Source organism: Anopheles coustani, chromosome 3, assembly GCF_943734705.1.
Source record: "Anopheles coustani chromosome 3, idAnoCousDA_361_x.2, whole genome shotgun sequence".
NCBI lineage: Eukaryota > Metazoa > Arthropoda > Insecta > Diptera > Culicidae > Anopheles > Anopheles coustani.
In genome coordinates, this window is record NC_071288.1 from 80,638,549 (window position 1) to 80,650,993 (window position 12,445).

The 12,445-nt window shown below is 46.0% G+C and overlaps 1 protein-coding gene across 1 annotated transcript in view; it reads right to left on the reverse strand.

Annotated features, from left to right (window-relative positions):
- LOC131267361 (uncharacterized) overlaps window positions 1–12,445 on the reverse strand; it is a 40,902-nt gene that overhangs the window by 1,582 nt on the left and 26,875 nt on the right. Inside the window, exon 2 of the mRNA XM_058270225.1 lies at window positions 1,959–2,084. Within this exon, the coding sequence (XP_058126208.1) occupies window positions 1,959–2,084 (126 nt within the window). The remainder of the gene's footprint in view (window positions 1–1,958; window positions 2,085–12,445) is intronic.

A 12,445-nucleotide genomic window follows, 5' to 3' on the forward strand; every position in this document is an offset into this window, starting at 1 on the left:
GGTTGAAACGAAGTGATTTAGATAATTTATTTTCACAAGGATGATAAGCCAACAAAAGGTTTTATCTGCGTCCGTGACGTAATCAGCCTTTCGCCGTAAATGACAGGAAGAGCTTTACGAGATGGTGAAACCGGCCAAGACGATGTTTCACTCCGGCGCGGAAAGTGGTTGAAAAGTAAGCTTTTTTTTTAAATTATCGGGAGATAATGATAAAGAAGTGGAGAAAAAAGAATCTCAACGTGAGGAAAGGTGTCAGTTGTAAAAAGTGACAACACATTCGAAGGCGCGCGCGCTCGGGAGTAAACTCCGTTGGGGCGTGTAGAAGTTTAATTTAATTTAGTAGCAGGGAAAATAATAAAATAAAAACGCACAACCACTCGAGTGGCGATAGTGTGGCCTTTGCAGAAAGTGAAAACCCCATGGCTCGTAAATTAGTTGCTCCGCGCGCTCCCCAAAACCCGAGCGAAAGGGAAGCGGTGCATTAAAATGGCGCACGCGGGCAAAAGCTTTCCGGCCCGCGAGTAAGAGCTCGGAGTGCGGAGTTGGGGTTGATTAAGTAGCTTAAGAGACTGCACCACGGAATGCAGCCTAATCCGGCCAGTGTTGGGAGGCGAAATCTGCTGCTGTAAGATCCATCTATTGTGCCACCGGTCGGGCCGTATTGAAATTAATAACAAGGCGCTCAGACAAGGGACAACAATAAACCGACGAACGAGCTCGCGAATCAGTGGGGCGCACCTAAATGGCCAGGGTGCGCTGAATGCGCGATGACGGTGAACAAATGTGCGATTACGCGCCAGATATCCGTCGCGGATCGCTCTGCGGAGGGAGTTGGCAATCCGGAGCAACTAGGCGGGAACATAAAACTCGTCGCCCTTCCCCCCCGGAACGAGGGGAGGTGCGCGCAACAGGGGCCAAGAGGAACACTTTGGGCTAAGAAAGTGAAACCTGAGTCGACCCCCACACATACAGTCACCTCCTGGGAAACGCAGCACCCCATCGGGCCTGAAATGGTGGATGAAATGTAAGAGCGGACGATTGTATAATGAAGCATTACGTCCACACGGTGCAGCTTCCATTCTTTGCCTTGCTCAACGGAGATTTCTTGACGGAGCGAAGTGAAGAAAGAATTTCTTTCATCTCAGGAAAAGCATGAAGATGAAAGCAAAACACTTCAACCAGGCTCCGGCTCGTCCCGGGTTGGAGTGGGCGTATGAATGCCCGCAAACATCGTCCCTCATTTGACTCCTCTCACTTTATGTAAGGTCAGTTTAGAGGTACCAACGTTGTTTTTTCTTTTTGACGTTTGACTTGTTTGACGTTGTTGAGATATTGACATATTTTAAATAAAATATTTCTCCTCCCTTCGTTGCGACATTCGCCATCCATCATCTCCACGTCGAGATGATCATTTAGTGAAGTGAAGGTAGTGTACGAAAAAATTGAATTTTTCAACCGCCTACAAACACCGTCCGAGGTATTTAGGGTTCGTTGGGAGAAGCGGCGATTCCCGTGTACCGTAATGTGTTACGCCACCAATCCTCCGTTAGGCTCGATTTGTTAGAAAAGACAACGCACTTCTTCGCCGGTGCTTGCCGGAGGTTAAATGAACCAAAAATTTGCATAATCGGAAAGCGCTTCATTAGTTCGTGGCCGCAAGGGTATGACTTATCGCGTAAATTGGGAGGGTGGGATGGTAAAATAGTGAGTTAGTGCAGCAGGTAGCGAATGAAAATCTTATAATAAACAAATTAAATAAAAATGCTATAAATATAAAACATTCAAAAGCCATACTTCGCGTAATCACAGCGAGCATAAATGTGTGTAGTGTGTGTATGTGGATGCCCTACCCAGCTGCTAGGGTTTCGTCAAGCAAGGACACCCAATATTAGGGGGGATGGATTAAGTATCGTAAGGAGGGTGATCATGGCGACTACGAACACTACACGTATACGTACCTGGGTATCGGGCCTGCTGCGGTGCCAGAGAGGGGTAGTAACAGAAGGGGTGTGTCATGTGTGCTGGAAAGTAATGATACATGCGTGGCGTATAGCTCGGTGGTGCCGTAACCAGTGCAACGCGATCTAGAAAATTAGGAGCAGAGAAACACAACGGTATTGGTTGGTTTTTGGTTGGTTTGTTTGTTGCTCGGCTTTTTGCCCCGTCGTTCAGGGGGCGAGTTCCCGGTGGAGGGGGGGAGAAAGGATGGAATTGGATGAGGGTTGAGGTTCTTGCCTCCTCTAGTGGTCCAATATCCTCCGTGCATGAAACCGACCGCTGATCGTGCAAAGTATGTTGAGTATGTGTAAAGGTTTGGGTGATGGTGAAAAATGTACAAATTTGACAGTGACCGATGCGTGGATAGGAATAGTAACGTGAAAAACACTCTTAAAAATACATAAACCAAATGATGAGGTGATTTGTTATGGCCAGTTGCAAAACAAAAAAACATTCCACAAACATGAACACACTTAAACATAACGTAAAGCCATACCCGCCTGAAACCGAGACATCAAAACACCAAAAATGTAAAAAATAAATTAAAACGAATAATAACCGCAATCAACGCCGTTGATAGAACATCAACACCTCGCCATTATGTACAATTTATTTACACGAACGTAACGATTTAGAATCGTTAGGGACGCGAATGAGCAAATCAGCAAACACTAGCAAGCGAAGGGTTAACGAAAGGGAGTTGTTCGATTTCAGTCTAACAGTTTCATTTTATGGGACAGATACGATCGACATTGAGCCAGCTAACGAGCTGCCTGTGGCTACATTGGCCGAAGAAGGTTTACGAGTCAAAAGTGTGTTTGGGAAGAGAATAAAACTCAAAGAAATGTGACTAAATTATGTTGAGAACGACTGTAAATAGCAAACAAAAGATAAATCGGAAGCTCCAAGAACACATCATTAAAGTAGAATCCAGTTCTGAAAAGTCGACCAAAACAATAGATAATAATCTTACATAAGAAGTGTTAATGAAAACTTTTGATGGTTCCTAATTCCCTTCATCCCTCCCTTCCGACTAAACAACTGCAGTTATTCCATCGTAAAGCAAACAACACCAATCTGCATTTTATGGCAGACTATTAACTTTATGGCGAAGTGCATTTGTTCGGTGCAGCGCAACGTTCGCCACCGGAGCATGGACAAACATTTGATTCATTATCACCAACTACCACCGAGCAGCTCGCTTCTTCGCCCGGGCCAGCCCACGTTGCGAAGTTGCGTTTCGTGGAAAAGCTTTTTACTTTCCGCACAAACATGTCATCGACGCAGCATGTCTCGGTGTTTGCATGTGTTCGGGCGGCGGGCTGGAAGCTGCGAGAGCTGGTGCCTGGCGGTGGAATATGCATGTTCAACAACGTGCTTCTGCGCCCCAGAGCCGGGTGGAGGGTTATCGGTCCACGATGCGATGCACTCTCTCGATGAACCGCATCGAACCGGGTTTGGCGAACGGCGGTGGCCCGGAGTTTTCCAACCGCGTGCATTGTTTACCGATGGGTCCTCTCCAGGGAAGGGCATTAATATTCTAGCCCTCCTAGCCGGCTAGACGGTCGTCCTGGCTGGTCGTGCGAAAAAGAAATGAAAGGCGACAAGGCGCGTACACAAAAACTATGCAAATACGCCGGCCAATCGTCGTACGTACGGGGCACGGGTAAAAGTGCCCCTTCGCCGAGCGAAAGGGGACGGCCTGCGATGCGTTAGACTGTTGCACGGTGCGCTGGCATTCCTTACTCTCCCGATTCCGGCACTTAAGGCGTCCCCGCGTGAGAAGATAATGAGCGTGACTGGTTGGGGACTGTGTGTGTTTTTTTTCCTGCCTGCATTACCTTCCTTACGCTGGCTTTTTCTTCACGGCCACGTTCAACCGCGGCGTGTCAGTACGTCAGCGGTGACAATACGGCACCCTCAACCCCGTTGGCATTAGCATAATGCGCCGATAATCAATATATCCGTGCGCGAAACCATCTCGCGCCATCTTACGGTACGAAAGACTTCAACCTACGGACAAACGACGAACCGCACGGAGGCTCCGGTGGGATTGTTTTATAAACAAAATAAAAAAAGGGAAAACGATACCTGTGGAATAAAGGAAGGATGCAAGTCGGAATGAAATGTGCCGTCCAATGTGATCATTCCAGCCGATTTCCAACGGTGTCAGCAAGCGAAACACGCGTTCCGCTGCCGGGACGATAATAGCGCGAGCAAGTTAAAAATAATTTGAAAAAAAAGAACGGAGGTTACAAAAACAAACACATCGGTCCGGGACCTTCTTTCCCCGTTCGGGGCCACTTTTTTCAAGAGCTAAGCGGAAAAGAAAACCACCTTCATCATGCATCGACCCGGCACGGGTGGAACGACAGAGGCTGAAACGTGCGACTAACAACCATGAAAACTATTTCAAAAATTCGCACTCCACTCTCGTGATTGGTTTTGGTGTATGTTGTTCTTGGCTCAGTCCACCCGGAATGCCATCCCCACCGACGTCTCAAAACGGATGCAGATTTTTCTGCCGCCCTTGTCGCACCCGAACGCAGGTGATGATGGCAGGAACATTATTCATCGCGCGTGTGCTTTCCGCACAGAAGATTCTGCAGAGGTCATCCCATCCATGCCACGGGCGGGAGGGTGGGGCGAGTGGTGCGACCATGCATAAGTGACCACCAGCGCCGGAGGACTTGAGGGTGGGCAGAAAAATTGCGATAATTTCAGCGCTCAAGCGAGAGGATAATTTATTGTTCCAAGTCGGTAGGGGTTATGGGAGGGAAAGGGGAATGGTGGTCCGAGGCATGGAGATAAGGAGTGACCCTGGGCGAGTGGATGGTGGCGAGGTTAGGAACGCAACAACAGCAACAACAACAGAGCGAACAACATGTACGCTCACGCTTCGTACTTGACATCCCGCCGGCTTCAGGTCTCGCAAAAGGGTCGCTGAACTTCTTCCCCACTCTTCACGTTCCAGGAATTCAGAGGGCTTCGGAGAACCTTCCGCGCGACAGATAACACGTAACGCCGAGGACCTCTGCCGTCCCTAAAATACCGTAGCCAGCCACGGTGGACGAATCTGAGCCGCATCTCGCTGCCCATTATCCGAACCTCTTCCGTCACGATCGGCGAGTCGCGGCGCGAGATGAGATTAATCGTCGGCTCGGGTGTCGAGGATCGCGCCTGCACCCATACCGGGCCTCAACCTTGGCATCCCATCTTCGGCACGCCCGTGACCTCCGGACGAGCCGGTTCGGGTCTTCTTATTTTGCCTTGCTCAAACTCGACTCACTGCGAAAGTCCTTCCTCATCCCGCCTAAGGTTGCATCATCACCCACCCGGTGACGCATCTCTCCGCCCCCCTCTCCCCCCTCTCTGGGTCGATGAATCCTTCCACGACGGTCAGACACATTCCTTTGCTGCTCAATTTCAGGAGTTAAGGGAGTTGCGTTCGTTGGCCACCGATTGGAAGGCACTTTTTGACCGATCGTTACCGGTCTCGATGGTCGTCCCGGGAGGTGGGGGGGGGGGGGGGGGGGGGGGGGGGGGAAGTGGAGTGAGGACTCTCCTGCGGATGGCAGCGCAAATTTGGACGATGGTACTTAACACGAACTCAATCAGTACGAACGAGAGAAGCGAACGTGTTCGCGTTTCATTTCAACAGACACGCAAACGACGGTAAACATAATAACACACCATTTAGTGGCGGTAATCTGACAGAATGCAGTTAACACGGGAAGATTTCTTTACGTGTTATTCTTTGGATTCAAACGGAATGCTTGGGGGTTGAATTCGTAAACATTTGTTTGTATTTTAAACATACACCTCATTTTGTCAGATGCGGACTACCAACAAAACGTCGAGAGTTCAAGTACTTTAAGTCAATATAAGGAGAAATATTTTTATTTCGAAATGTATAGCATGGTTTATGATCATACGTCTTTGAGGAACGTTAACACAGCTTTTTACTGTTATGTTTTTTTTATTTCATTAACATTTCAAAACTGATTGTTACCTCTACCATTTACAAGGTAGCATACAGGGTTAATATTTATGTAAATGTCTTGCTTTTGTTTTACCTATCCTTTAGTCGTTAAGAGGATTTAATTCAGATGGAATGATTGAAAAAGTGGCATACATTTAAAACTATATATAACTTAAAAATAATAACTTTCGTTCACGTAGAACGAAAGAAGTAACAAATAACATTGGAATATAGAGTCCTAATTAGTGTTGTGCCTAATGAATCTGTTGGCGAGATTCATTCATACGAATCTTTCACCTAAGATTCCTTCAAATGGATTCATGAATCTTTGCGAATTCGAATCTTCAAAGCTTAATGAATCTTTCGAAACCTTAACGAATCTTCATGAATCTTTCATGGATCTGTCACGAATCTCCCCGATTCTTTCGTAGGAGTGGACAATGCGACCAAAAACAAAGGGTCCCTCAACCCGTTTATGGCTGGTGACTTTCCATCAGTTGGTGTGTCTTTAGAATTTAGGATCTCTCGACGAAAGAATCATGAATCCCTTATAAGGGAGAGATTCATTCAGTTTCATTAATCTGAATCAGATTTACACAACTCTAGTCCTAATAATTTTGCTGTGAACAAATTTGAATGAATAATAACAATAAAATCATTGCGATAAAAAAATGTGAAGGTCACGTATAAATTCATACAGATTTCGTAATAGATGGCAATGAATACAGAACGTTTCCTTTCTAGAACGTGTGCTTAAAAAAGGTTCTGGAAAATAAGAATAAGAGTTTGAAGAAATTTTCCAGATGATCGTTTTATTCACGTTGACATTAAGGAATCTCAAAAAGTGTTTCTCCGTCGAGTAATTATCTGTTTCGTGTAAAATACCAAACAGAGTGCTAATAATGAAGATGTTTTCCCCCCGAACATGACTGGCGACTAGCGCTTCGAAGGAGGCTAATGAAGATCGTTCACCTCCCGCCCGGTACGCGTTGACACCGGGGTGATACAAATGACTGGCGAGAAGGACGGCGGATGCAAGAGGGTTGCCATTTAGTCGAGACTGCCGGCGAAAGTCACCCAGCCGCATGCGGGTCAGAATGGATCCGTTCCGGCGTTCATTAGTCCGGCGGAGGAAGGGGACGACATTGTGCTTTCAGGGTCCGTTGACACGAAACCCCGGCGATGAGATCTCCGAACGGGTGATGTTTGTGTGGCCGTTAAGAAACGAAAGGAGCGCAAATCGTATTCTTTCATTGAAACATCGACATGCGCTGATGACGATGTTGGCTCGTGGTGATGCCGATGGTTTCACGATGGTCATGGTGATCGCGATACTAATGACGCTGCTGCCGGAGAAATGCTCCTGCGAGAGCGAAACGAAAACGAGCAGCAGCATGGAAAAACAAAACCACCTCGTCAGTCGAATGACGAGCAGAAGATAATTGTTTTCCACTCTACTTGCGCTGAGTCGCGTGAGCTGGGGGAGGGGGTTGGCTGGTTGGTTATGTCTGTGGGAGGACTCTCCGAAGTGCATGCCGGTGGCGCATACCGCACCTTTCGGTACAGGGCTTTGGCGTGTGGCGCAATTTTCTTCATGTTCGTTTGCGCTTGGCGGCGCAAAAGGCGTCGGCGGTTTGGGTGCAGCTTTCATAGTGAAAATCGTTACCCTCTCCCCCCCCCCTGCCTCCTTCATCTCACCCTTCGCCACGGCCTGGGGGAGATGCTCGCGATAAATCGTCCCTCCGTGCAGAATGAATGATTTATAGACGTTCATCAAACGGTCGATCGGCGAGCGAACCGAGATGCGACGGTTTTATTACCGCTTCTGGTTACGATCTCGCCCGCGGTTTAAGTTTTTGGGAAACAGAAATCGAATCGGCGTGCATCGATCGTGCATCACGGGATGCTCGGAATTGGTGCAACCGAGCGGCGTGGAGAAAGGCGCTCGCTGGATCGAAGCAACCGTGGCCATTTTCACTCGTCGTTTTTACGCCCGAACGGTTATTTGTTTGGTTCGTTTTATGTCCGAGCTGCCGTTTCGAACGGAAAACTGCCCCACAAATGAATAAAACAATTACGCGCAGTGAGAGGAGAACAGGGGGGCAAAAAAACTTTCGATAAACCTTATCAGCCAACCGGTACGCAAAGCGCAGCATCGCAATCGGTATCGGTTGATGGCGCAATCCGAAATCCGGCCGAAACGCCAGCCGAACGGAACCAAACGCAAACGAGCGCGTGTGATATGTTTGGTTGGTGGCCGTTATTTTTGTTTTTCAGAAATCATTGCTGTCGTGAAGGATGCAAAACGAAACCGTCCCAGAGGGGGGGAAATGAAAGAGAAACCTCATTTGGTGCCATGCGTTTTTTATTCAGCGTGTGTGCAACTTTTTTTCCCTTCTGCTCGCCAAAATGGCGCAGGAAAAGATGCTTTGGTTTATCTTTTCTTTTTGGTGAACCCGGCAACAATTTGATTGATTTGTTCGCGAAGCTCGGTCTCGAAATTGGTTGCGCAACGTGCTCCGTCATCGGTGCGCGTTGATAAAAGCCACGCTCGGGTTTGGTTGGAAGATGAAGACATTTGGCAATTATCGGGGATTAAATTTGACATTTAAGATCGCTTCCTTGCTTGGAGTTGACGTAAACCAGGGGTCGACAAAGTCAACCATCAAAACATCTAAATCCGTGTTGGCTTTTGAATGATACCACACATGGTTTTACCATAAATGAATGTTAAAACCAATTTTAGTCAACTACCTCGAACAATTTCTTTGAACTTTTTAAATTATTTTTCAAATATAGGCCGTTTAAAAATGTTTTAATTTTATGTATCCTAACCGGAATCTGGTTCACAGTATTCAAAACTTTCCGCAACTGAGCTATCGTTTTTTCTGAGTGTACTTAAATAAGGTATATATCAGGCTTTTTTTATTGTAAAATATTTGGATTGTAGGAATACATTCAAGTATAACAAAATAAATAAGTATAGAAGGAAACAAATGAGAAAAATGAATTGTTATGATTTGTTTTTGCTTCAAATGTTATGAAAGAAGCTTAATATTTTAGTAAATTTTAGTAAATGGTTCAAGGAAAAACTTGAGCTATTCTAACTCATGTCATTCATGTAGGACACTTTAAAATTTAAAAAAATTGGTGAATAACATTTAAAAGTGACTTAATAGCACTTTCAAACCATTAAGCCAATTGTTGGTAACCAGTTCTGATAACTTTTTACTAATCAGGGCCCTTTCGGGAAATGTGTGCCAACCCCTGAAGCAAACGATAAGCTCAGGCCGAGAACGTTGATGCAATGTAATAGGATTATTTAAGCTTAAAAATAAAACGTGTATCAAAAAACTTCAAATTCATTGGACACAATGTGTTAAAAATGTGTGCTTTAATATTTCCTGTCATGCTTTTCGCGCAACAAAAGATTTTGCTGTGATTATTTTGTTTACGGTGAGCCCCTTACGTTCAAAAGATACCAATCATGCCCCATGCATTAATATTTGTCCTGCGAAAAAAACAAATGTTGATCATATCCCGCCGTTTAGATGAACGCTTCCGAAGGACGATAGCAGGGAGTAATTATTTCACGCTCACTAAGCGCTCATACTGGTTCCGGTAAGATGGCCCCCCATGTCACTAGAATGTTCTTCTAGTTGATAGAAGTTGGATAGGCTTGTCTTTCAGTTTTATCTGTCTTTTCAGAACATTACAATGTTTAATTTTATGTTCCGTTCCGCAACAAGGTAGGGAAGGAAAATTAATCCACGCACGTGTGCATTCAGTGTCACTTGCGAAAGGTTCGCCGTTTGTCTTCAGCGTTTTTGATCGTCTGATTTGAACTGAAGCAAGACGGCGGTTGTTCAACAGTAATCAGATTATCTGGATTATATCTTGAACTGGTTGTGTTTATGTTTGGGAACGTTTGGTGAAAATCAAAATAATGTTGTATGTATTGCTTGATGTCGGCTTTCCGTACAATGCTGGCCCCGGCAGAGAGTTCATCCACCCGAGTCCGACAGACCTAGCATTATCTAATCCCTGTGGGGTTTTTCCACCACCTGCTGCAGCTGGCGTTTACCGGTTGGCCTATTTCCATGGCCGCGCTGTTGCATCGGTGTCTGGTTTTTGGCTGCAGTTGGCTGCACATTTCCCCGCCCCAAGAAGCCAAGAATGCAACGGTAAAGGAAAACTCCCCCACCCCCCCCACACTTCCGTCTTCGCGGTCGACGATCGTAACAATATGTGCCCGTCTGCCCGTGCGATAGCGTGATTTATGGAAGGTAAATTGTACCACTAATCGCTCCACCCGGCAAGAACCTTCTATGTGTGTATACATTCACCCTTTTCCTGTCTTTGGTTTTGCCACCACCATCACCTTTTCCCCTGGATAATGACCGCCTGCCGGTGCATTATTTTCGCGCGTCGATTGTTTGGCTACGGCACTGCCGATTCTTCTCGTTCTTTCCCCTTATTTTCTACTCTGCGATAATGTTTTACCTTGTCTGTGTATGCTGTTACCTTTACCTTTCCCGAAAGCCAAAGCATTTTATGCGCATGATTTCCGGTTTATAGAAATGAAAGGATTGATCAAAATCCGTCGCAACAATGTAGCTTGTCCCCATTTAGTCTCTTCCCGTTGCCTAACATCACTACAGTGAAATGAACTCAGTGCCGTCAATTTTGTCTAACACGAAAATGATCCGTATCGGAACCTGGAAAAAGGTGGAAAGTCTTTCTCTCTCCCTCTGTTTTGTTTTGTACTGCGGAAAAATGGATGAAAATTACTATTATGATAATTTTCCGGTCGGTCGCCAGCGCGCCAAAGTTATGCACCAAAGCTGAATAGTGGGCTTTCGGTAATGATGTGTTTTGCGTCTATGTGCTTGGGTTGGTGTTAGTGAGTAGGTTAAGAGGTGGATGAGTGATCCAGTCATTTTCTGCAATATTGGAAGAGCTGCTGTCAAACATAGTGTTTTCCAACTGCCACGAGGATAAAATCCACATTCATATGCAGGTCACCGTTTCCTTTACCTTTAGCTTCAGCTTCAAAAGGCGCCATGATAAATGCATTTAGGGGAAAGCATCTCATTACAGTGTAGTTTTTGGGTTATCGATTCAGAAAACGCCCTTAAGTCCGTTCAATCAATCCATTACATAAAACATGCGGAATTGATCGGAAAATGGAACCCACCATCAGATCCAAATGTCAGGTTTTTCTACGAAACCATTTTTCTTCCTAAACTTCTTTGAGGACGGGAGTCCCCACCATCACCGGCGAGAAAGCAGGGCCTTCTTAAACCATTAATGCCCAGATTAAGCGTTGTCAAACCCACCCAAGATGCCTTTCTCCACGATGAACACCGTTGGGTAAATTTTTACGACCTCCCAGACTATCGAGTGCTGAGGTTCTGACATTCAGCTACGGCACAAACGTTTAACGGAATAGCTTTTAACACCCGGTGTGGTCTGTAGATAGTGGGATACCATCAACGATAGACAGCCATGTCTAGTGAAGGAAAAGTGTGCACCGGTCATTACTCAGGTAAGTTTGTTGGGACATTCTTGGGCCTGAGTCTCGCGAGAATTGACCAACAGATATAATCCTGTCTTTTTTCGCTATTCGACTTCCGGTCAGGCATCAAGAACCTCATGAAGTCTGGGAATGCCAATCACTTGGCAAGTTACTACTGCAAAGTAAGACCACCAACGCGGATTCTCACGTAACTCCAACATTGGCCACGACTGGTAACGACTCCCATGTAAAAGCAAGAACCTCCGCAAGCACTCTCCAAATATCCTCTGGCAATAGCGGTACGTTCGATGCATTTAAATTTTTTCCTACCAGTTATCGGCATGAAAGTGTCAAACTCACGTTCTGAAGTTGTGACTTTGTGTTTCTGTCTTTTTCTGAAAATATATCACGCACATCCCGGGCGATGTCTTCCTCTGAATGGTTATGCAACTAAGGGACGGACGAAGAAAGAACAAAAAGGGAAGGCAGCGAGTCTTTATACAACAACGAAAACCAACCATTTATGTTGTCCGGAGGTCGTTGATGCACCCGCCGGGTTAAATGTGCATAATTTATGTACCATTTAGTCGACTCATAACCGCAACCTGTCTTGCGGCCATGTTTAAGGTTACGCCTGCACTCTGACGCAATGGGTGTGAAGTTGCCTGTTGGAGCGGGGTTGGGATCAGGGCCGTTGAGAGGTCAGTGAACAAGCGACAGAAGGTCTGGTGCCGTTTCGAAGGTCATCGTTGTGTTTGAAAGGGAGGCGTTCATATTTCTCTTCCCGTGTCATGAGCCCCGCCGAAGAGACGTTGGGAATGTTAAGTAGCTCTTGACTTCTTGCGGGGACTTTCACACTCTCCTCGTACGATCGAGCTCGATTTAAAAGAAAATCGAAAGAAATTTATCCAACCTACCGTCGACCATCGAAACATCGGTTCCATGGT